The following is a 27,177-nucleotide window of genomic DNA, read 5'->3' as shown; positions in this document are numbered from 1 at the left end:
TAACTGTTCTTGGTGTTAAAAAAACAATCTAAACATTAGAATATGTTGCATTACTTTGTCACATCCTTTAATATTATAATGATTGATTTGTCTATGTGTTATATACAGAATAAGGTTTGAGGTCATGTTTCAATACCTGTTACAGGGGTGTTCTGGCCTGGGTACTCATAAGCACTTTGTTTCTGCTTTGCTTGCTGGGTGTTGTCCATTTTGGAATTGGGTGTGCTGGTGTGGGTTGTCTTGTTAGCGGCAGCTTTCTTGGCATCTAGTTTCTTCTGCCGGCATGACTTTGCGGGCTCTGCCAGCATACGTACCTGTCGACGAAAGGCATTGAGCACCTGAATAGCACCGGTCTTGGTCTTCTCCAGCTGAGCCTCAGCACTGCCAAACTCATCAGTGGATGAAGCCTTGTACAAGGGAAGCACATGCAGTTGCTCATCTTCAGGAATCTTTGCAATCTCACGATTGTCCTCTCGTGTTAGCGTGCAGACCTACAACAGGAGAAGAGAGATGAAGCCTGTTTACTTTCTGATATTCTAGCCACCTTTTGTTCGCTAGTGCCAGATTATAAAGCACAATTCATGTCTAGTGTAGGGTTGGAATCATTCATTCAGCTGGTTAAGAATTTACTGACAACTAATCATTTATCAGTCTTGTTAGTCACTGTGAAAGTCTTTCTTACCACCGTACTGCCCCCCTGCATGTTGTGCAGGTCTCTGTGAGCGTGGGCACAGAAGTCTAGACAGGCTGTCACTCCAGAAAATGGGCGTCCTTCCTTTAGGCCCAGACGGCAATCGGGAGCTCTGTGTTCATGCTCCACCTGTCAAAGAGTGGATATATGACATTTTGGGGAAAATTCACCAAACAGATGCATCACTTTGCACGTGGTATGTCAGCGCAAAAACCTGTGTCTCACGTCCCCTTCACGTGTTATCGAAACGATCCTACTTCCCACTTCTAAAGTTGTAATTACGAGTATTTCGAGTGAGACCGGGACACATCGAGGTTGCCAACATTTCTTTAGGAACTGTTGGGAATTGTGTACAGATATATGATATTGTCTCTGTGTAATGCATTTAAAAAAATAAAGAATAAAGCCAATAAAGTACTACAGAAACTGTACTCTCCGCCGCCATCTTGAAAATGTATGTCTCCTCCCAACATGGAAACCCTATCAAAATTATCTCCAAGTTGTAATTAAATTGTAAATGTTCTGCACTTATATAGCGCCTTTTTAACCTTTTCAAAGCGCTTTACACTGTGACACACACACACACACACACACACACACACACACACACTCACACACACACACACACACACACACACACATGTTGTGTTTCCATGTTTTATGGGGACTTTCCATAGACATAATGGTTTTTATACTGTACAAACTTTATATTCTATCCCCTAAACCTAACCCTACCCCTAAACCTAACCCTCACAAAAAACTTTCTGCATTTTTACATTTTCAAAAAACATAATTTAGTGTGATTTATAAGCTGTTTTCCTCATGGGGACCGACAAAATGTCCCCACAAGGTCAAACATTTCGGGTTTTACTATCCTTATTTCATTTCATTTCATTTATTTATTGTTCAGCCTTGGCTGAAAATTGGTCTTTGGTCTCGCCATACACACATTTGGTCCCCACAAAGTGATAAATACACGCTCACGCTCACGCTCACACACACACACACACACACACACACACACACACACACACACACACACACACACACACACACACACACACACACACACACACACACACACAAAATTTAGCCTTAACAGACTGTAGGGGCAAGTGCTGTTAGCGAGCACACCCAACCACCTTTGTCACCCCAGTGGCGATGTTTTACACACCAGGTACTCATTTTAGGCTGAGTCGACCTAGGGGAGGCCCAGGACCAGTTCAGATAATCAACAGTGGTGTTGGACATGAGCGGGAATAGAACTCAGGTCGCCAGGTTCATAGCGCAGCGCGCTAACCGCTACACTACCTCTACCCACAAAGGGGCTTGTCTGCCACTGGAAGCAACTTGGGGTTCAGTATCTTGCCCAAGGTCTTGAGGCGGATTCATTCATTCGCCACTTCCGGGTAGAAAACTCTTATTCGCTATGATTTTAATAGCACGTGAAGGCACAATAATTCACTTACCAACAACAATCTAGTTTAAGCAGGTGCAATCTTCAGCAGTGTTGGGTGTAATGCATTAATAAGTAATGAATTACTGTAATTAAAATGACTTTTTTATCTATTTATATATAATGATGGAGAACAGCATTATAACCTGGCTTATATACTCTATTGTGATTGGTCAATGGCAGCATTTGGCGGTCTGATATTACAGAGTAACATCCGTACATCCACGTATCAGGCCATCATCTGGGTTAGATCTCTACACATAAGCTCATAAAATAATTTCAACTCAAATCAATGTTTCATGTGCATTTATTGATTTATTTGACATGTAGTCTTGCTTGTAATGAGCAGGAAAATGAAGAGTAAGACGGCCATATTCACAGAATAAACACCAACGCAAACCAGAGGTTGATTTCAGCTGTTCAGCGAGTTTTCTTATCACATAATTACATAATTTCAATGCAAATCAATATTGTATGTCTATGTATGTTTGGTTAGTAGCGGTGTAATAAGTGGGATGATGTACCGTCAGCTGGTTGTTATTGCAAAATATAAACACCTTCAGGGTGATACAAGACCTGATTTTCCTGTCTGGGTTAATTTTGCAATAACAACCGCTTGACTGTGCATCATCCCTTACAAATATATAGATGTGCACAACGTAGCTCAGCACAGAATTTATGTGCAATTTTGTTGCTTGATCTGAATAATTACGAGTATTAAACTATATTTAACTCGACACAGTGAACTAAACATTTTATTTTTATGACGCAACACACCCGAGACGCGACACAAGCATGTCTGACGCAGGTCGTACAGTCTTTACCTCATACATATTTAATTACCAACGAGGTTAAGGAGGTGTCCTTTAAACTGTTACACCGTTTTTACCCCTTCAATCTTTATTTAAGAAACATGCTCCTGAAATAGATCCGCTCCTTCTGTAATGCTGTGATGAAATGTTTGTTTGTACCTCTATTTTAACTAGTTTTTCTTTGCTTTATAAAGACGTTTTATTTGGTTTTCACAGATTTGATAAGTTAATATTTTCTGATTAATCTGTTTATTTTTCTTGCCAAGTTTTTAATACATAAGTGTAAATTTACGTCTATAAAGCCCCTATTTGCACTTTATAGTAAAGACTTGAAATATTATTGAAATACTCTTTGTACCTCCAACAACTCCAAAGCATTGAAAACCATTACACTAATGAATATAATGTCTCGGCATTATTGTAAAATATATCTGTAGTATTGTGCACTATGTGGCTTGTTTCTAAAATAAAATGTCTGACGCAGGTGTACATTGACGGTTCTTAAACAAGCCCTTATAATAAATCTCTGATTGACAAATTCACTTGTGTAATGGATTACTATGAACTGTTGATCAATGATTGATTTATGATCAATAATATGGTAATAAACAATACATTGTATTCTAAAGCCACGTTTTATATTGTCTTATCAATGATGAACTCTTCTGCCACAGGAATGTAACGCATTTAAATTATCTGAATATTTGTTTATTATAATTTTTTAATATTTAAAGATAACTATGTATAATTATTTCATCATTATATATTGAATTATTGTTATATGAGGGGCTTTCTCAGCAAATATTTGTATATGCGATTAATAGCGATTAATTAATCGGGACACCATGTAATTAATTCGATTAAAAATAATTTAATCGATTGACAGCCCTAATCAAGATAAATAATAGCTGTAACATATTACATTACTGCAGCTTACTATTGTCAGAATGCGACTATATGTAGTGAGGATTTCAGAATAATCCAATATATTGTTGGTAATAGTATGTGACCTAAAACAGAGAGCTGATGTGACTTTCAATGTATACCTGATTGGAGTAAGCATCAGGTGCCATTTGTTTGTACAGTGGGGCCATCAAAGTTGCAAGACCCTGGAGATTTTGTTCCAGTTTCTCCTCCTGTAAGGGTATCACAATACTCACGTTAGCTCTGTTTTCTTATGCCATTTAAACAAATCATAGTGCTGTTCTGTGAGAACTGAATCAGTCATATGTTCGTGTATGAGCATCTCACCTCTTTGGGATCATCCCCAAGAAGTTTGAACTTTCGAGGGACTTTACTCCTGGCAAATTTGCATCCATTATAGTACATGCTCCAGGAGCAACCGAATGAGAAAGAGGCTCCACAGGCATCAGGCTCAAAACCCTGACATGCACATGTTCTCCTGAGAATGAGGGCAGAATGATCCGTTAGAAGATGTTTTGTAAACGTTTAGCATGATGTGAATCTTTATTAAAGTCATTAATGACCAAATAGGTCATTATTATCATATTATGGACCAGTTTCTTCGGGTCAGACTGAATTGACAATAACATGCAGTAGAGATTGCTTTAAGACTACACTTTAACCTTGTGCGTCCTCGCGTGGCTTCGCTGTAATCAACACATTATTTAAAGGGGAGCTAATATGCTAAATTCTCTTTATTGTGGTGTTTGTACATGAATGTGAGTCTGCAGTGTGTGTGTGTACAATGTTAAAAGTGTTTCTTATATTTCTATTCATCAAAAACTGTGTGTCAGAATCAACGCTTTTCATTTCTGCTCTAAAGTGACGTCACGTTAGATCAGGCCACGCCCACGACTGGTGACTGACTCCGCCCTGTTATCATAGCTCCTCCCCTGAGTGATGTACACACAGTCTGCTGGAGCAGATACAGTGAGAAGAATAATGTCTCATAAGTGTCTGTTGTTGCTGTAAAAGTGAACATAAGAGTCTTCATGTACTCCCGCATCAGAGCCGCTGAAGACGCATTTTCCCGGTGGCCCGACGCATTTTGGGGCCGATCAGGGGCGGACTGGCCATCGGGAGAACTGAGTGGGAACCATGAAATGAGCCGGATGGGCTGCGATAAGCAAAATGAGCCGCCGCGTTGTGCAGAAAGGACCACAAACATGCAGAAATGATCAGCACCCCCGCTGTTCAACTTTTGGGCAGATGCTTTGTTGCTAAGTTGGCGGGCCGATTTCTCTTCCCAGTCCAGTCCAGCCTGAACTCCAGTATTTACGCTGTCAGTCATATCAGTTCTGATTTATTGTTGCTGTAGCAACCGAAGCACCAGCTGTAAAGGTACAGCCCTCTTCTGGAAAGGGGGCGGGGAGCAGCAGCTCATTTGCATTTAAAGAGACACACACAAAATCAGTGTGTTTTTGATTCCACCCAAAAGGAGGCATTTATAACATGATATAATAAATGATCGTGGGGTATTTTGAGCTGAAACTTCAGACACATTCTGGGGACACCCGAGACTTATATTACATACTGTAAAAAGGGGCATAATAGGTCTCCTTTAAAGGAAGTATAACCGGCTGAATACAGTTCACAAGAATCTACACTGTTATTTATGGGTTAAAATTGTGGCGCACCATGTCACATGACACAACAGCGTGACATCGATTTCCGTGAAGCATTACGGGCGCTGGGGAATCAACACTCCTGGACACATAACAAACTATTTGATGCTAAAAATCGAACTTTCTATAGCTTGGTGTTATTTAAAATTTCACAATTTAGTCCCGCTGTCCTCATATGTGGGCATTTATTTTTAGGAAATCTATTTACTCTAGATGTATTTATTTTTTGCTTGTTTATTAAGTGCTGCTTGTTAGTTAGGAAATGTAAAATGCAGACAGCAGTCACACGGGGGTCTCAGGAGGTTAAGCATGTCTTCTTCTAAAATTTCATAAGAAAATTGTCAATGGCGAGTTCAATTAATTAATATAAATGACATATCAAGCCTGCATGCCCTTTAGAGTCCCAATGAAGCACGGGGTCTGTGGCAGATACCCGTTCAAATCAATAGCGCATTTGCAATGTTCCTCGGACAAAAAGACTCTAAATATGTCATTTTGGGTCCTGCCTGGACGCCGTACTTCTCCTAGAGTCTACAGGAGAATTAGTTCTGCATCTGATTGCCTATTAAACATTGGGCTTTTAATCAATGTATTTTTGTCCTGCCTGATAGCCTGGCATCTCTATATGAGCTCGTCCAAAAAAACGTCCATTAATGGAAACAGTGATGTATGTGACAGTGTCTGAAATGACCAAGTCGATCGCATAAATGTTCTGCGGCTCAGAGACACATGCTTAATTATTTGCAATCTAATGTAACACATCTATTTCAGCTTTTACAATCAGATACATTGTTGCAAAACCGTTTTGAACTTAGTTAATCATTTTCGTTTAAAATGTGAAGCAGACGTTCGGAGCAGCATTGCAGATACAAAAAAGCAATAGTCAGGGCTTTCCCACTTATGAGAAGCACCAGCCGCCACTGATGATATGATAATAATGAGTTTTAGTCGTGTCCAGTTTGTCTGAGAAAAGCAATGTCAAGCACTGGTCCTTACTCCTCATTGCGAGCACATCTGCGGTTGGTTAGGGCGCCGTGTTTTGTGAGAGTCCCGCTGAGTTCAGAGTAGAGACTGTCAGCCAGGTTGGTTGGTATGCCTTCCCAAATCAAGATGACCACTACTATGCAGGATGTCTCACAAGAGTGACCAACCCGCTCTCGCACCAAGACCAGGAGTTTCTCATCCACACTCGCCCTCCGTATTACCTAGACAAAATAATTGACATAGTCTAATAGTTTGAGACCTTTGCATGTCATTGTGTTTTCCAGAAAAGATGCTGCAGATTAGAAAAACATGCATGCTTTGATTTTTATGAACTGCTGAGGCAAAGAGAAACACATGTAATGCTCTTACAAAGAGACCATTAAGGATGAATAAAGTACCCATTTGGCGATGGGGCAGCCCTGTGCGCTCTTGCCTTCCTTTCCTGTATACACAACTTTTTCAATCCTAATGGCACCTCCAGTCAGTCCAGACCTGTCAGGGGAAACGTAATGCAAAATGTGAAATTCACAGATATTGAGAACAAGGTTATGAATGTAAAATTGCTTTTGAGCATGACGGGAGTTGTAATATCATACCTTTTCTCCATGATGTCGCGGATACCTGCAATAGTTGGGGCTGATCCCAAGTGAGTATAATACGGGCCTTCATCCCTTTCAACTATTTGCTCTGTGGGTTAAAGAATATAATACTAAAATGGTGTCGTGCATTTTGGATGATATGTCCATTAAATGGTCAAACTACTGTTGAGACGATCTGATATTAACAAACAGAAATTGTTGGTATATTATTTAAAGTCCCTCTCCCATATAACACATCAACAAACATGTACTGTACGTGCACTTCTAATGTATGCCATGTTTTCCGGAAAATAAGTCACACCTGAACAGAGGTCACACCAATTTTTAGTCTCGTTTTGATCCGGATCATCTGCATAAAGTCGTGCGCAACCATTTTTCATATATTTCATGTTTCATGAAAACCGCAACAATTATGGCACATCAAGGGCTGGATTGGTAATCTGGAATATTGGGCATTTTACCAGTGGGCCGACACACTTTGGGCCGATCAGGGGCGGACTGGCCATCGGGAGAACCGGGACTAAACTGAAATGAGCCGCCGCGTTATGCAGAACGGGCCACAAAACGGCGGCGCGATATGACGAAAAGGACAATGACCTTGGTTGATCTGTTTGTTGTATTTAAAGCTTTTTTAAGTGTTTAAGCTTAAAGTACCCATTTCAAGTGATGTTAATTAATAAAATGTGGAAAGTTTGACCAAACAAATTGAGTAAATTTCCATCAAAAAAAGCGACTAGCCAAAAGGTGAGTATTTTGCATCCCTGTGTAATGTCTAAAATGTCTTTAAATCCACTGAAAATCACGCCTTAACATAGTCAAATATTTGCTGTTATTGTTAAGATAGCTCTTGGTTTATAGAGTGACAAAACATGTAGTTTAATGCATTTTTCTACTGGACTGTAATGAGTTGCATTGAGAGCTGTTGTTGCATGTTTTTGGCATGTGTGTTAAAGGCCCCACCCATCGGTGTGTGTGTGTGTGTGTGTGTGTGTGTGTGAGGGGTGACATTCAGAAGTGCTTCACGCATAGCTGCTCATTAAAATGGGTCCTCACAATCTGCCAGAACAGTTCTGAGAGTCACAAGTGTAGCCGCGTATGGGAATAGCTGCCATTTCAGCCCTCGTCATTGCGCTCATCCTGTGGCATCTCCTGGCAGCATTTAATAACACTATATATAATTACTCCAGTGTGGGAACACAACTCATTCAGCTGCTCTATGACATCAAATTGAGGAAGGCTCCCTCCAAATAATTGCTGTGTATTAGAAGAATTAAGGCAGGAATCAAACAGCATAGATGAACTTAACAACACTCCTCCATTATTTGCATGTACCAATGAAACCATGGCAACAACAACACCTACCGATCAGCAGTGTTACTCTGTATACCGCGATAATGCGCTTAATGCTGTTGACGGAAATGTCCAGCATTTCACATTCCAGTCACATTTTCAGAAATACGCTTAAATGTAAAACTTTTGGATGGAAACCTTAATATTGCCTCAAGAATGATAATCATTTACATTTATGCATTTGGCAGACGCTTTTATCCAAAGCGACTTACAGTGCACTTATTACAGGGACAATCCCCCCGGAGCAACCTGGAGTTAAGTGTCTTACTCAAGGACACATTGGTGGTGGCTGTGGGGATCAAACCAGCAACCTTCCGATTACCAGATTACAGTTATGTGCTTTAGAACACTACACCACCACCACTCCCTATATATACATACATATATATATATATATATATATATATATATATATATATATATATATATATATATATATATATATATATACATCTCTTTGGACTATAAGTTGAAGGACCTTTCAGAGGACAAAAATGTGTAACATACTCTGGAAAAAATATGGCAAACAACTGTTGAAAATGTGTGATTTGTATCAACAAGACTAATAAGAGCCGTGTAAAACCTCTTACCGACACAGTGGCATGATGGAATATCATACTGTGTTTTCACAGGTGTGTCCAGCAGGTTTTTTATTGGTGTATCAAGCAGCTTCATGGGTGACTCCAGAAAGCTTTGTAACCCAATTTTTTTAGGTGGGGTGAAATCTTGTGGTTTGCACTGGTCCTTGATATTCCCCTCAGCACTAGTTGAGAGCACCGTCACCCCCCCAGCCATCTCCACCTTCACCTTATGGGGTGACTTGATGAGCAAAGATTTTCTTTCAAACACAGGTGAGAGCTCGTACTGTTGTAATTGCTGTTCCATCGTAGCTAGAATGCTCCTCTGTTGGCTTTGTTCACAGGCTGAAGAGGGACACTCCTGCTTTACTATCTGAGGCATGACTTTGGTTTTGTCTTGATATTGCTGATGCATTTGAAGGGGTGGCAGCTGAGCTGGGACCTCTAAACTGGCACAGTTTTCACTTTTCATGGCTTGCATACTTGGCCTGATGTGGTTGGGGCCTTGCCTCTCCTGCTTCTGTAGAATGTGCATTCGCAAGGCTGCATGTCTCTGCAAATCTGCTTGAGGTATCTGCAGATCATTCGGGACTTGGGATAGTTGCGATCGTGAGTCCGTCAATCCCAAATGATTGTGTATCCTGTGATGGAGAGGTTGCTGGTAGTTCAGTTGCTTACTGCTGCCCTGAGAGTACTGTATGTTCTGCTGGAGGTTCTTTTGGATCTGTATTGCATCACTTAGCGTAGCATCCACTTCATTAGACAAAGGCTGTACATTTGACCTAAAAGAGTCTGGAAATATAGAGTTTGCTCTCATAATTGGACTAGACTGAGTTTGTGCTGTTGTTTTGTTCACTAGAGGTAGGCAGCCCTCCATTTTAAGCCTTTTCAAGAGAGGCGCATCTGTCTGGCTCTGGGCAGTGTCTTGTGATTGTGGAGCTGCTTGCATTCTATGCACATTCTGGAGGAACCGATGAGGGTATGAGCTGGACGCCTGCTGATGAGGCTCAACTGGTGGTGGCTGAGAGAGCACACCAGGGGACCGAATCTGGTCCAAATCTTGATCATTTTTGCATAATTGCTGGGGTTTGTTAGATTGCATGTTAATGTGACCTTGCACACCAGAACTTCTCAGTTGACACTCAGGGCTAGAACTGTGGGGAAGTTGAGCACTGGGTGGTGAATTTTTGTAAATATCTTGAGACTGACGTTTATGTGAGGCATAACTGGGCTTACTAAAATTCTGAGACTGGAAGCTGTTTGAGTGTACAGGATTTATTAGATGACTTTGGCTCTGTGGAATTGTATCCTGCTGCAATTGAGCCTGGTTAAGGAAAAAGTCCCACATGTGAGGTTGGTCGGTAGGTGGTTGTGGTGATGGAGTGGAGTGATCTGTTCTCTTTAACAGTGAATTTGTTTGACCTGCGTGCAGAGTATGATCTTGATTCTGAGGTGCTGCTGAACAGGCCTGGGTAATCAACCTGTTGTCTACTCTTTGAGGCTCAAAAGACTGTTGCTGCAATACAGAATCTTTATTGTCCAGGAGGCTTCCATCCATTTGCAATTTCTGTGGGATCTTAAACTGTAGATTCTGCTGACCTGTCTTGGTGCTTGGTGCCTGAGGGCTGGTTGAGCAACTGAATGAGTTGAATGTCCCATCCCTATCAGTTGGACATGAGGTACCTGCCATCCCTGGGGGCAATATGTAAGATTCACGGTTGAAATCCTGGTTGGACTGAGAGAACATGCTTAAACACTCCGTGTCATTTGAAAGGCCTTCTCTATCTTTCTGAATCTGTGAGAAACTATTGATGCCTGTTTGTAATGTCATATTGGACTCCACACCCGCCCGACTCAGCGAATGTGTTTCCATCTCAGGAGGCTCCTTTTGCTCATTTGCAAAGCTAACAGAGTATCTATTCACTCTAAATTCTGGATTGTAGCCATTGCTGCCTTGCACCTCTGGGATTGCTTTGGCAAGTGGATCGGAGGCCGAAGTTTGGGGTGAGATAGGGATACCTGAGGTAAATGAAGGTGAAGGAATCCCCTGCTCAGACAGGTTGCTGGTGACCTCATCTACTTGAGATGAGTAGGTTTGAGGTGCAATGGAAACATGTTCTGGGTAATACTGAGACAAAGTTTTCTCTAAAAGGTCACCAGTTGTACCCTTGTCTGAAGTTGGGGTAATTGGAGCACCATTGGGCATTGACACCTGCTTGTTCCTAGACAGCGAGAATATATCCCCATTGGGAAAATGACAGTTTCTCTTATTACGTTTTAAATCAGAATCCCCTGGCTTGTGCTTAGGGAATTCCTCTAATTGGTGCACCACTCCTGCCTCTCTTTTATCCCAAGGCTTCAGGTCCTCAACTCCATTCATCTCTGAATCTGTGAAGTGCTTTTTAGGCTGGTGAAAGTCAAGTGTCTGTTCACTGAGCGCATGCTTCTTCTCTCCATTCATGTCATACATATTTTGATCAAGTATCCCCTTAATGTTAGTAGGGCTGGAACATTTCCCCCATTGTTGTTTCATTGGGTAGACCTCTGGGCTGGGCTTAAAATATGTCCAGTTGGTGTCCCCATTGAGCTGTTGGGATAAGACATCAGGTGACTGATCTCCATTCTTCCGCTTGGTAAGTAGAGTCTCTGTCTGCTGAGTGGCACTGATTTGTGCAATTATCAGATTTTCTTCCGTCTCATGGCTGTTTTTTTCTTCTTCCATCTGGTCTGCTCTGAGTCCATTCACAAGGCTGCCCTCTCTGCGTCCTACAACATATAAATAGATCAGCCAGTGCACTCATACTTAGTTTTATATTGCAATCCACATATATATGTTTATAAAAGAATTCAAAAAGTACACATTGCAGTATAAAATGACTGTAATCCTTAATCGATTTGAGTGCTTTACACTGTAAATCAATGTCTTATATGTCTTTCACCTGGTTGGTGCTTTATTTTGCATGCCAATACAGCAGCTTTTTGCTTTCTATCTGGTCTATATTGCATTTCTCTTTTACTTTATATATAGCTAAGCTATATAAGGGAAGTGGTGGCTCAGTGGTTAAGGCTCTGGTTTACTAACCAGAAGGTCAGGGGTTCAAGCCCCAACACCACCAAGACACTGTTGGGCCCTTGACCCTATCATGGCTGACCCTGCACTCTGACCACAGCTTAGCTGGGATATGTGAAAAACAAATAATTTCAGGTATGTATAATGTGTGACAATTGATCAATTGTGAGCATCATGTCTATTCTTAATGCAAAGTCTAAACTGAGTTCCTGCATTTGCAGTTTGGGGAATCCACCAACATATGATAGTTCAGTCACAGAGCAAGGGAATCCAAAAACAGGAGCAGGATGAACCCAAACATCCTCTGTGGTATTTCACCACAGGACACCATAGCACTGGAACAATGGCAGACAAAATGAGAGCGAGTTCACCTCAAGGGCGTACTTACTATGCAAAAGAACGTAAGACACAAATTGCCCATATTGGTATTCTTCTAATGCATTGCTTGCAGCCCATTTACACTATCAAATTCTTCTGAATAGGCTGTCTTCCTTTATATCGATATTGCTTGACAGGGAATGGAATAGGCTACAGTATATAATAGGAAGCAGAATTTTATTGCACTTGACCCAGCCCATTAACGTTTTGCCTGCATGAAAAACTTCATGGCTATGAGTAACGAGAGCCAGCTGATAGATAGCAGTGCAGTGTGTATAAACCTCACTCTCCTAACCTCATGAAGTGCACTAGCGACTGATGCTAGGGGCTGTAGCCTTTAGCCTCTTTGTTAGCGCACCTGCCTCCCATGCTGAAGATGCCAGTTCGAGTCCAGTACTGAACGGATAGAACAGGAGCATCACAATGGTGCTGTGACTAGGATGGGAGTGAGGTTTAGGGGGGGTGAGTGTAACGGGAGCCAGCTGATAGATAGCAGTTCAATGTGTATAACATCACTCTCCAAACCTCAAGATGTGCACTAGCGATTGATGCTAGGGGCTGTAGCCTTTAGCCTCCTTGTTAGGGCACCCGCCTCCCATGCCGGAGATGCCAGTTTGTGTCCAGTATGGAATGGGTAGAACAGGAGCGTCACACATGCCCACTGAGCCAATTTTAAACACTGTGCTTAAAATTGGGTCCTGGGTCTTTTAATGAAATAAATGGTTTGCACTGAGATTATAGCATTGTTTTGAACACAATAAACAGGAAATCATAAAGATCAGGAGGTCCCACAGTTTGGCATCTCAACGAGGTTCTGTTTATCACCCCTTCATCCCTCCATCCCTCCATCCATCCATCCATCCATACATACAGTGAGGAAAATAAGTATTTGAACACCCTGCTATTTTGCAAGTTCTCCCACTTGGAACTCATGGAGGGGTCTGAAATTGTCATCGTAGGTGCATGTCCACTGTGAGAGACATAATCTAAAAAAAAAATCCAGAAATCACAATGTATGATTTTTTAACTATTTATTTGTATGATACAGCTGCAAATAAGTATTTGAACACCTGTCTATCAGCTAGAATTCTGACCCTCAAAGACCTGTTATTCTGCCTTTAAAATGTCCACCTCCACTCCATTTATTATCCTAAATTAGATGCACCTGTTTGAGGTCGTTAGCTGCATAAAGACACCTGTCCACCCCATACAATCAGTAAGAATCCAACTACTAACATGGCCAAGACCAAAGAGCTGTCCAAAGACACTAGAGACAAAATTGTACACCTCCACAAGGCTGGAAAGGGCTACGGGAAATTGCCAAGCAGCTTTGTGAAAAAAGTTCCACTGTTGGAGCAATCATTAGAAAATGGAAGAAGCTAAACATGACTGTCAATCTCCCTCGGACTGGGGCTCCATGCAAGATCTCACCTCGTGGGGTCTCAATGATCCTAAGAAAGATCCTGAGAAATCAGCCCAGAACTACACGGGAGGAGCTGGTCAATGACCTGAAAAGAGCTGGGACCACCGTTTCCAAGGTTACTGTTGGTATTACACCAAGACGTCATGGTTTGAAATCATGCATGGCACGGAAGGTTCCCCTGCTTAAACCAGCACATGTCAAGGCCCGTCTTAAGTTGGCCAATGACCATTTGGATGATCCAGAGGAGTCATGGGAGAAAGTCATGTGGTCAGATGAGACCAAAATAGAACTTTTTGGTCATAATTCCACTAACCGTGTTTGGAGGAACAAGAATGATGAGTACCATCCCAAGAACACCATCCCTACTGTGAAGCATGGGGGTGGTAGCATCATGCTTTGGGTGTGTTTTTCTGCACATGGGACAGGGTGACTGCACTGTATTAAGGAGAGGGTGACCGGGGCCATGTATTGCGAGATTTTGGGGAACAACCTCCTTCCCTCAGTTAGAGCATTGAAGATGGGTCGAGGCTGGGTCTTCCAACATGACAATGACCCGAAGCACACAGCCAGGATAACCAAGGAGTGGCTCTGTAAGAAGCATATCAAGGTTCTGGCGTGGCCTAGCCAGTCTCCAGACCTAAACCCAATAGAGAATCTTTGGAGGGAGCTCAAACTCCGTGTTTCTCAGTGACAGCCCAGAAACCTGACTGATCTAGAGAAGATCTGTGTGGAGGAGTGGGCCAAAATCCCTCCTGCAGTGTGTGCAAACCTGGTGAAAAACTACAGGAAACGTTTGACCTCTGTAATTGCAAACAAAGGCTACTGTACCAAATATTAACATTGATTTTCTCAGGTGTTCAAATACTTATTTGCAGCTGTATCATACCAATAAATATTTAAAAAATCATACATTGTGATTTCTGGATTTTCTTTTTTAGATTATGTCTCTCACAGTGGACATGCACCTACGATGACAATTTCAGACCCCTCCATGAATTCTAAGTGGGAGAACTTGCAAAATAGCAGGGTGTTCAAATACTTATTTTCCTCACTGTACATACATACATGCATCCAGTTTGTATACACACACAAGTGTCAGGTTATACATGTTTTTAACACATCAATGAGTTTTGAATCCTAATAGTGATAAAAAAAGAAAAAATATAGAGTCCCATGTCAAATTTATAAAGCAGAGGTGACTGAGCAGAGGTATTGTAAAGTTTGACATAACTGATGTAAGTGGGGTAGACAGTGAAACACAGTCCTGGAAATAATTGTTTGTGTGTTTGTTTTAACAAATAATGAATTTCCCTGTCACATATCACCGACTATGATGCAATCATCAGAATAAATGTTTGATTACATGCTTTAAAATGACATCTTTTATAATAGATTTTGATTGGCTGGGAAAATGCATGTGATCCTGCATGTGTGCCACTTGACAATGGATCCACTCCAGAGCCATTTCAGAGTTTCCCAGCAACTGAGAAAATCCAAGCAGTTAGACACAGTTGGATAAACCCACACTGACAACAACACACCAAAAAAAATCTCAGAGCAGGACTAACAAAGGAAGAGATCCCCGCTGATCCCCCAGCTGTCTATATATACTAATTCACATCAACTCATATATAACAAACGTTCAGATTATGGGATTGTGTTGGCTACATCTGTACATAAAATGAAAACAGTAAGATTCATATTCAATTCAAATTTTAAACCTTTAGAACTGTCTTTTGGTATGGTTTTAAGAAGTTCTATGGACAATCCAATGTCTTAGTAACTACTCACTGTGTTGAGTCCTACAAAGCATCCTCTATAAGGGTGTGTTCCATTCCAAAGGGCTCATCCCTATGCCCTAATCCCTTTGAAGTGTTTACCCTCTGCAGTGAGAGCTTTGGAGGGTTGAAGGGTGTAGGGCTCAAAAATATCAGTCATTTGGAACGCACTTTAACATCATCTATCGAAGCCAAAGAAGTTGCTGTTTCTGTCACAAAAAGGCTGACGCTTATGGACACCAGATGCACTTAATCAGAAATATTTACTCATGATTTTGCCTTAAAACTTTTAGGCTTTAGAAAGAAATTAATGTTTGCTTAAATATGTTTTATTTCTTTTAATAAAAAAATGAACTAGTAAACAAAAGTACAGTATATGTTTAATTATTAAATGCCAAACAGAAAGACTGGGGTTTAAAAAATGTGTCAAAAAAAGTTCATTATAATAATTAAACCATGGAGATAAAGGGATGCCATGTGTTTCTGTTTAGAGAAACACAGTGTGTTTGTGGTTGGATCTGGTTTAATTTCTTACCCTGCAGAAAAATCCAGAAAAAGCCTTGCTGCCAAGTAGTCCAGAACCAGACCAGACCTCACAGATCTGCAGGTTTGGCCAGTGTAATCCCTGCTAGAAAATCCATCTTAAGCTGGTGGGTGTGCTTTGGAACATGGTAGCTGGTCCAAGCTGGTTCTGAGCTGGTCAACCAGCTACCATGTTTCAAAAACCAGCTTGACCAGCTTGAGCTGACCATGGTAACCAGCTGGTAACTGGCTAAGCTGGTCTCTTAGTTTGGATAAGCTAAAACCAGCTTGGACCAGTTTGGACCAGCTAAAGACCAGCTTGGAACATCTCATGACCAGTTTGGATCATCTATAAATCAGCTACCATGCCCCAAAACACAGATACCAACGTAAGATGGATTTTCCAGCAGGGATTACACTGGCCAAACCTGCAGATCTGTGAGGTCTGGTCTGGTTCCGGACTACTTGGCAGCGAGGTGTCGATCAGTTGAACCCTACGGTTTCGAAGGGCCTTTCAAAGCAGCTATTTATGAGCCCTTCGGTTTGGAACGACCACTCAACATGGTGGCCATGAGGCTGATTTATACTGTTTGGAACACTGGTTAAAACTTCAATGTAAACACCCACTGTTATGATTGGCTAACATCATGCAGCCCCACTAATACAGCCATATTCTCAGTCGGAAGAGAATGAACCAGCAGTGGGCAGTGGTGGCTCAGTGGTTGAGGCTCAGGGTTACTGACCAGAAGGTCAGGGGTTCAAGCCCCAGCACCACCAAGATGCCACTCTTGGGCCCTTGAACAAGGCCCTTAACTCCAGGTTGCTCCAGGGGGATTGTCCCTGTAATAAGTGCACTGTAAGTCGCTTTGGATAAAAGTGTCTGCCAAATGCATAAGTGTAAATGTAATCTAAAGTGACTTACAGAGCACTTTTACAGGGACAATCCCCCCAGAGCAACCTGGAGTTAAGTGTCTTGCTCAGGGACACAATGGTGGTGGTTGTGGGGATCGAACCAGCAACCTTCTGATTACATGTTATGTGCCACCGTATTTCAGGCTTTACACATAACACACATCCGGACATATCAAACTATTTACTCAAGCCCAGCCACCTCATAAACTATAAATATCAAACATTCATAACAGATTAAACATCATTAAATTAAACTACTTACTTACGATTTTGCGGTCAGGCCTAATAGTGTTTTTAACAGCCCCATCTTTCATTTTCATTCAAAGCTTGAATTATATTGTGACTGGTTCACAAGCAATCCACGATTGATTGAGCTTGAGACTAAAACAAATGATTGGGACAAAAATACATATACAACACACTGACATGAGCCGAACACACATATTACAATCCTTGGTGAAATGTATGTGCATCTAGTGCATCGACCAAAAATGTTAAATGGTACAAATGGGCACTAGAACACGTCCAGGACACGTTTATAGTCAAATCAGCAAGAGACAGTGCAGCAGAATGAAACAAAAAAGGGGGTCACATTTTAAGAGTTACTTGACACAGCATCAACATAGTTAAATGTTACACAAGATGCATGACAACGGTCAAAGATGTCTGTCTAGTGCATGTTCATATCGAAAAAATATAGTCCAGATGGGCACAAGACTGCGTCCTGTGTAAGTCCGCTTTGGTATGCAGGAAAAGTAGGCCTATCTGTATCTCCTCTGTACCTTTGCAGCTGAGTGTCCAACATGATCACACGGAAGGTGGGCATGTTGTTTTCGATACTTCCGGTACCCTCGGACACATTATGCCGACTCACCTACAAGTGCCATCTCCTATCAGACATGTTTTCATCTCTTCCTATGTGTTTACATTCATTCTCCTTTGGTGTGACTGGATGCACATCACGTTAGCAGCATAGGAGACCCAGATTCACATATGGTGTTGAAACCAGGAAGTAAAGGTTTGCATAATCAGTGGCGAGTGCGATTCGGTAGTACTGTTTTTCCCTCTAACATTAAACTTTTACTCCACTGATGGTTAGGTTTATGTTTGGGATTTGGTTTCGGAGTTACAGTTTACAAAATCTCTTCACTAAATTACTGCCTGTATAGCTGAAAACAACTCACTTCACTTTATTTTTGGCACCCCTTTGTGGGCATTATACACAGGGAGCTTACACGTGTCCTTTCGCCCAACAACACTGACTGCTTTGGCCACTTGGGTTATTGTGTAAAATTTCGCTAAGCACAGACCGATTTCAGCTAAATAAAATTCGACATACTGTTTCTGATTTCACCGTAAGGTCAGTCTGGAGCGTTAGTAGGCATGCCAAAGGTGCGATGATGTAAAAGTAGGCATCGATGTCTTGCTGTGGAGACAGTCATGCATTAATGACCCCCAATGTGAAGTCATTAAATCACGGAAGTAGAGAACAAGATGTTTGTGCAACTTGGTTTCAATAATTAGGGCCCGAGCACAGATGGTGCGAGGATCCAATTGTTCTGCTAGGTGTTTATTATTTTTTTCCCAAATGAATGACATTTTTGAGAGCCTACACATACTCGAAATCTCATGAAACTTTGCACACGCATCAGAAGTGGTGAAAATATACATCTGATATGGGTTTCAAATGTGGCAAAATGGCTCGATAGCGCCACCTACAAACTTTCAACGATGTGTGCTTTACGCTACGTTTCACCAACATGTACGAAAATCGGTACACATGTGTAACATTCCAATACCTAAAAGAAAGTCAGTTTTTTCCAGTTCCAGGCCTTGTACTTTAACAAACTCCTCCTAGAGATTTCATCACATCTACTTCATATCTGGTTATTCTAATCTAAAGGCCTTGGCGATGCTAAATTGCAAAGCTTTTGAGTTGTCACTGCACGGCGTGGCTGTGACGGTCTGACAAATTTTGGTATTTCGCCATGAAACAGGAAGTTTTAATAACTCATACAAACAATGTCCAATCGGCACCAAACTTCACATGTTTGATAATAGTCCCGTCCTGAACACATCTAGTTGCCAATATTCAGTTATAGTCATAGTGCCACCTACTGGAAACAGCCAATCATTTACCAACAACCAACAACCAAGATTTTATCAGATCAGCATTATATTCAGTCAGTCTTAATCAAAAGGCCTTTTGTATGTTAAATTGCGAAGCTTTTGAGGTTTCATTGAAGGTCGTGTCTGTGGCGGCCTGACAAAGTTCGACATGAAAACTCATGAAACTTTGCACACATCTCAAAAGCAGGGAAAATTTACATCTGATACTGGTTTTAGAATTAATTGTGGCAAAATGGCTCGATAGCGCCACCTACAAAATTTCAACGAAGCAGCCCTCACGCTACGATTCACCTACACGTAATAAAATCGGTAGGCAAATGTAACATGTCAACACGTACAAAAAAGTCTCTTAGAGCCATATCCTAAACCCAACAGGAAGTCAGCCATTGTGATTTTTCTCTTCAATTTTGCTCAGTTTTTGCCATTTCCAGGCCTCATACTTTAAGAAGCTCCTCCTAGAGATTAAATCAGATCAAAATCATATTTGGTCAGTCCAACTTAAAGGCCTTTGTGATGCTAAATTGCGAAGCGTTTGAGTTTACATTGAATGCCAAGTCCGTGGCGGCCTGACAAAGTTCGATGTTTCACCATCTCCAACATTTGGAGATCTTCAATGGACATTTCCAATCTGCTCCAAACTTTACATCCCGAGTCCCGGCCTCAACACTTCTATGTTCTACTGAATAAATATGTTCAGTTATAGTCATAGCGCCACCTACTGGCAACAGGAAATTACATGTTTTACACTGTGATACACTCTTAACAACTTTTAAGTGTTAAAAAAGTGTGGAAGAAGCCCCAACATGCACCAGGGTGCGAGGGCCCGTTCATCGCTGCTTGCAGCTTAAAAAAATGTTGCTCTGAAACGTACAGTAGCCTATGTTTTTATAGTATGAACTCTTACATGTCAACAGATTGAGGAAAATGTTATTCCACATGTCATGACCCATTTAACATACCAAAAACTAACCTCACCAGCTAGGAGTGGCCTTGACTTCAGTTTGTTGTTTGTCCTGTTTTTTGTGTTTCAGACTGTTCACTCTCCTTGTGTTTTTGAAAAATAGGATCTCTTATACTCAGGATCTGAAATGCTTTTAATCTCTCCCTGTAACAAATGGGTTAAACTGTTCAATACTTTGGTTGCATTGTTGAACCAATGTACATGTTTATTAAGCATACAGCTACTGCACCAGTTCTGTTTATTGGTTTTTATTGTTGTTAAGAGAGTTAACAGTTCCATACTATCAGGGATGTTGTAGGAGTAGACAGTAGACTCATGGGGAGTGACATTTTAAAGCATGTCTTTTAAGCTTCACACTTTACAATGCTACTACTGTATTGGCAAATAGTTGAAGGCTGAGGTGTATTTATGTAGTGTGTTTATGTATGTGAATATATCTATACATAAACCTTTGCCATGTATAAACTGTAAATGTATAGTTCTGTAGATAAAGTAAGGAAAAAGTATTTTTCAATATACTTGGAATACAGATAATTAGATTGTATTTCATTGTCCATCAATATTGTTCAATGGCAATCTAACAAACAGCAATAGAAATGTACATTTAATAATGATTTGTATAGTTGTTGCATGTGGATAAAGTTAGTACAATACATTTGTTGCAACATCAAATGCTTAAAATTAGATGTAAGTACCATTTACACCTCAAACAACTGGTTTGGTTATAGTTATTGAAATACATAATACAATCACGCCAAGCTCAAAAGAGCTGCCTAAGGCCCACAGAAGAAGTCTCTTAGATATTCTACAAATGCTCATGGGTTTCAGACCTCTGGAAATCTGAACAGGTCAGACCAGCCCAGCAAACATAGTCCAAGTGCAGAGCACAAAATGCTTTAAAAGTTTCAAAATCCCCCCAATGCGCCACCGAGGGATCTACAGGCAGCTCTGGCAAGTGCACCATTAGAAAAAGACTGCACAAATCTTTTCTACATGGAAGGCCAGAAAGGAAGAAGCATCTCAGTTGAAAAACGAATGTCAAGGCAAGATGATATTTTGCCAATGTTCTCCGGACAGATGAATTGGTAACACTTCACAATAAGGTTCCATTCGTTAACAATGAACTATACATTTTTAAAGCATTTAGTTAATAAAAATACAGTTGCTCATTGTTAGTTCATGTTAACTAATGTTCTATCGGGAAGACAAGCAGGCTTGAGTGAAGTTTGAGATGCCATTATTTGATAGATGTAAAACGGGAGGTGATGTCTCTCTCTTTGGCGTAGGCCCCGTCCGGCAGTCCGAGGTAGTTTTACCTGGAACCGTCATGTCCTGCCGGAGATAGGAGGCAGGGGCGAGGAGCCGACCTCCCTGCGGGACAGGGCTCAACTGGTGGTGGTGGGGAGGTGGAGGTTGCAGTGTTAGCACACCGAAACAGCAATGTGATAGATTGTGAGCAGACTTATAAAGCAATGGCTTACGTGCGATTGGCTAGGAGTTACCCAGCTAATGATGTGATGATGTGCACCTGCTGGTCTTCCCGCTAGAACTACGCTCCACTTCCATTTATTAGCAATTGTAAACAAATTGAACGTTTCTCTAAAGTGTTAACGATGTATCAAAGGAAGAGGTTGGAAACAAATTAAATTAAATTAAATAAAAACACTGCATTTGAGAAGAAGAACCCCGTACCAACTGTGATGGGAGTGTTGGGTCTGTTGTTGCTTCACAGACGGGCAATCTTGCCATCATAAAGTTGGCAATAATTTGACAAATAATACCAGAGAGTGGATGAGTTGAACATGAGTCTGGAAGAAATGGTGGGTTATGGAATGACGGAGTCAAAGTCAAGATCTTAAATTAATTGTAATACTGTGGATGGACTGTGTCACACACAGTTCATGTTATTCTGCATTGAGGGGTCAATACCATCCTGTGGAGCGGCGGGTGGCGGGACCGGGTCGGAATATCGCGCGCCCGGTCCCCAATCGGCCTGATGAGGCGCGCGAGAGATAAAGGTGGCCGGTGACGACAGTTCGAGAGAGAGAGAATTACGGGCATGTTCGTCGTGTGTGTTTATGTTTGTGCTTTTGGTTTAAGTTCTCATTAAATTATTATTTATTGACAAGCCGGTTCTCACCTCCTCCTTGCCCATCCTTTACTGTGTTACACAGCCAAAGGTCATTTGCCCATCAATACTGTTCAAATGAAGATTTATGCCATTTGTTTATTGAAGTCTGGAGTGATGCCTCAGGGTTAGCATTGTGTTGCGCTTCCTTCAAGCAAGGTAAAGCATCATTCAAAGATCAAATAACATCGACCATATTACCGCTCACCTTTCGAAGCATCAGCCAATGATTTTCAGGCAATTTGCTTATCCACTAAGCAGAGGTGGGACCAAGTCATTGCATTAAAGTCCCAAGTCAAGGCAGGCAAGTCCAAGTTAATTTACAAGTCCTCAACTTTTAGCTTCAAGTCATTAAACTTGTTTCATCTGCCCAAATTAGTGTCAGAGTATTAATTACTATAGTAAATTATACTAATTTTATCTAGAAGTTTCTAATTTATAATCTAATTTTATCTTCTTTTATTATCGATATCTACCTGTAAAGACTAAAGAGGGTAATAAAGATGATACATGGATCTTATCTTTAGACACACATTAAGGCAAACCAAACTTTTACTGTAAACACGCAGTGAAAGGACGCTGAACATGCTGAACTGGGGAATGAAATCTGAAATATTACCAGGCAGTGGCTAATTGCAGACATTTAAGTTGCATATACTAGTAGAGCGAACAGAGTAAATGATCGGTTTTGGGATTTTTAGAACCATAACCAATATCATTAAATAAATATAGCTAAACGCGTGACAGAGGACCAGCGCGTCCGCAAATGAATGAGTGTGTTTACGTGCACGTTCTGACCAGTTACGCTCAAAAAGCACCAACGTGTGTGTGGTCACAATAAATGGCGTTCCTTTATCGAGGTCATACAACAGCGTAATAAAACACCGGGTAGATTTTGTCCATTACACCAATTGCTATAACACATTAAACGCTACTGACCGCAGTAAAACAATAGTTTGTGGTTCGATATGCAGACTTTGTTAGCCTGTAAATCTGCCATGTGCTGCCATAGACATGTATGTTACTGAACCATAGCTGACGTAAATGAGTTAACAACTTCTGTCTGTGGATTTTCAGATGCCTCACAAAATTGGACGTTGTCGACGAGGTGTCTGTAATTTTGGAACCACAGGTTCTTCATGTTGCAATCCTTCTGTTGCCTTTAACGCTGTATTCAATATATCCCAATTATATCACCTTTGGGATCATTTTTGCTGTGTCCTTGTCCTTAAATGCGCGCCGCGGTCTTCAAACTTGGTCCAGCTTTTGTGCAATCTGATTGGTTGAATATGGAGCTTTGAAATGCAGATTTGAAAATCAAATGAATCGTTTATTTGGGAAATGAATCGTTGATTTACTGCACATTTTTAATTGTACAACTCTTATCTTTGGTTTTAAAAAGTAAAAGTATTTCCAAGTCAGAGGGCTGAAGTCCAAGTCAAGTTGCAAGTCATTGCTGTCTAAGTTGAGTCGCAAGTCTTTTTTGATTCTATCGAGTCGAGTCGCGAGTCATCAAATTAGTGACTCGAGTCCGAGTCAAGTCCAAGTCACGCGACTCGAGTCCACACCTCTGCCACTAAGTCTGTCTTTGCAATGACAGGTGAGATTTTCACACATTTTGGACTCACTATTGATTTTAGAGTGCAAAGCAACCATTTAAATTCACCAAGAACATCCTAAGCCCTTACATTAAATGTGTTCTGTTATTATTTTCCACAATCAAAGCAATTGCCAGGACATTTATTTTTTCTTATCTAAGTCCAAATACAAGTTTGCAATGTTTACTGTTCACACTCCCACTTTCTTACCAGACTAAATAAAGATGGCCCCTCCATGACGCTCTCAGCGACGCTTCTCATGCAGCAGTGCGGAATGGAATTGCTTCAATGTGGAAGCTGCTTCAGTCAGTCATTGTGGTTAACTTTACTGGCCACTCTATTTGCATTTTTTTCCCCAGTTGTAGCTAGTAAGCAAAGCTGGCATGTCTTCTAAATCGATAGGATGCACCGTGATGGTTTCTTGCATAAATCTTGCACAATCATGTGTTTTTGTGGATAAACTAATGCAGGTGTATACTGTATGTATGACCAAACCACAACAAAAATTAAATATTTATAAAATGTGAACCATATTATGTATCATATCATTCCTTGATATGCAACAACAGGTTGCACGTTTCAAATCTACCTTTCTGAGTGCTCTTGACACGTCAGGTAGCCGCGGCGTGCTGTATGTCTGAGCATTAGTAAATGTGCTGCTCATGAACGATTGGTTTCAGTAGTGTTCTCATCCCTTGGCACCTCCCACTGTAATATATTAACATAGCTCACATGCACACTCGCAAGTGTCATGCAAATGCCATGCAAATGCAGGCTTGTTTTTGTCTTGCTGGTTCTTTACATCTGAGCATTGACCATGCCTCATTTTTCACTGACATGAACAAGTAAACATGCTCAGCAAGAATATCGGATGTCAACGTGAACTTATTTATTTATCTTTAACTTTATTACATTGGTAAGTCTGTTCTGTGCTATACAGACTTAAACAGATGTTGAATTAGTGAAGATTTTCGTATGCAATACATGACATCCAATGGGAATGCCAGGTGCATGCCTTATATTTGCATGTAAGGATGAACGTAGGAGTGCTGTAAAATATAACTACAGACACTCTGAAGGAAGAGATTTAATCTGGCTACTATGCCTAACATTTGCCATATTAAAGCCTGCATTCAATGTTTTGCACCAATGATTCACGAGACACTTCTTTTCCAGTCATCTGCTACACAACTTTGACTTTAAAACATATTATCTTTCCTTTTTATTTAAAGGAAATTGGTTTTCATTGAGAGTCCGTGTGTGTACAGGGGAAGGTGTTGGATTTCATGCCTCAAAGTATATTGTTTAAAATGTGCTTGTATTATATTATAACAGGCAGATTTCTGTTGCTATAGAATAGCAGACTAGAATTAAACGGACCGAAAGACAGAGCGACTTTCATTGTTACTTTGCTTTAAAAGTTTGCTTGATGTTTTGCTTGTCTGTGCACTTTGTTCATCCTCTTTGTGGAAGGATTTGAGGCTAGGTATATTTCTTCAAAAGCTGGGCAGATATACACTTCTGTTTGTAATTTTACCCTAAAGAAAGTCCCCTTTGAGGAGTCAGGTCTGTGTTGGATCTGCCATTGTCCTTTGTTAGTAATAGAAGACAGATGTGGCTCTGCTGTAACTATTTGAAATAAAGTCTATGCACTTGTGTTCAGTTCAAACGGCCATTGTATGAACTGCATGGATACAACCAATGGTATATTGTGCTAGGATGGTTGGTTTTGCATGGCTGTATGTGATGTTTTTTCATGACTTCTAACAAATACAGGGGGAATAATGATTCCACAGTGTCTGCCTTATTGTGCTCAAAGAGATGATATTTAGAATTTAGTTTGAAGACTTATTGTATACAGCTGTTAGCAGTGACTTCTTGGGGACGGCAGCGTCCTAGTTTAGCAAACACAATGTATTCTCGCATCCCTGTCAGCTGTGATAGTGCACGAATTTGATCGCTTTGGTTAGAAAGCATCTAAAAGAAGATAAATGTTCATTTAAACACTCATGTATTTAGGTCATGTGTTCAGTTTATGTTAATTATTACTTCTATTGTAAGAGTCAATCTTTTTGGTCCAACTAGGTGCTGATAATCTCATGATCAAACTGCAGCACCTAGTTTGGTTATCTGTATTTGTTCATTTACATCCACACTGACTCTCTCCTTGCCTGAAGTGTTTGAGTAGAATGGATGATAATTAACTCAGGATAGCTTTTACAACTGACAGTATAACTCTAGTTTAGCAGTCTGAACCCGCTGACCCAATGCTCAGAGTCAAACACTGGCAGTAAACCGTAAATACAGCCATAGATCACCAGGATTTAATTAAGGCGTAATTAAGCACATATAGCAACCTCCCTTCCTCAGTATAAATAATTTATATATATTTAAACTATGCTTTCAATAAACACTCTCAACTTTGTTTCTCTCCATCTACTGCCAGCAACACAACCCCCCCCGCAACACCCTACCCCCTACCATATCCTTTTGTGTCAGCACTAGTCAATATATCTGACTTAACTGATGAACTGTGTCACGTGCAAATCTCTCTCAGAGGGTATGGTAGCCATGGTGATTATTATATTAGTGCTACATGGCCATCTGCTCTAACATTAACCGAGCAAGTCCAAATGATACAGACAGAGAAAATGCAAAAGAGTGAACACATTGATTATGCTGTGATCAGCTCAGTAGGAAGTAGGAAATCAAAACATGGCAAGCATTCAGTGCACACTTCAGTATTGGGTAATAACTGACATTAGAGATGTTGCTGAACTAGACTACACTTTTCACTTGAGTGACAGCAGCTCAGCTGTTTTAAAACAGTGTTTTGTGCCTGATTCTTCATCAATTATAAATGATATAATGTGATCTCAGTGTAAACAATGTGGCTCGGTGGTGCTTTCAAACTTTGATTTGTTTGTTTGTGCATCCTGACCAGTCCAACACATCAACACTGAGAGGAGTGGGATTACCTGTTTGTTTGACCAATTGTAGACTGATGGTATAGTTGGGGAAAGCTGTTAGGAAACAATGTTTATTTTTCAATTCCATTTGGTGAAGCTAGTTGCACAGAAAATACACACATCAGCTTGAAAGGGCAGCTTGACTTTAGTTTATATACTTTAAATTATGAGTAGCTTGTGGCTTGGCAAACTACAGTTTCCCAAGTAACTTCTCCATCTATACCACAGTATAAGTAGGCCATCTGGGCCA

At 40.8% G+C, this 27,177-nt stretch overlaps 1 protein-coding gene across 1 annotated transcript in view; it reads right to left on the bottom strand.

Annotated features, from left to right (window-relative positions):
* Nucleotides 1–27,177, bottom strand: part of tet2 (tet methylcytosine dioxygenase 2) — a 39,616-nt gene that overhangs the window by 5,656 nt on the left and 6,783 nt on the right. Inside the window, exons 2-9 of the mRNA XM_052137271.1 lie at nt 9,071–11,824; nt 7,128–7,218; nt 6,930–7,023; nt 6,544–6,752; nt 4,211–4,361; nt 4,006–4,095; nt 683–820; nt 137–491 (exon numbers count right to left, since the gene is read on the bottom strand). Coding sequence (XP_051993231.1) covers nt 137–491; nt 683–820; nt 4,006–4,095; nt 4,211–4,361; nt 6,544–6,752; nt 6,930–7,023; nt 7,128–7,218; nt 9,071–11,780 — 3,838 coding nt within the window. The 5' untranslated portion in view covers nt 11,781–11,824. The remainder of the gene's footprint in view (nt 1–136; nt 492–682; nt 821–4,005; nt 4,096–4,210; nt 4,362–6,543; nt 6,753–6,929; nt 7,024–7,127; nt 7,219–9,070; nt 11,825–27,177) is intronic.

The sequence above is a fragment of the Xyrauchen texanus genome, chromosome 11, assembly GCF_025860055.1.
Source record: "Xyrauchen texanus isolate HMW12.3.18 chromosome 11, RBS_HiC_50CHRs, whole genome shotgun sequence".
Lineage (NCBI taxonomy): Eukaryota > Metazoa > Chordata > Actinopteri > Cypriniformes > Catostomidae > Xyrauchen > Xyrauchen texanus.
The sequence above is the reverse complement of the archived record's forward strand: the minus strand, read 5'-3'. Positions and strand labels throughout refer to the sequence as shown.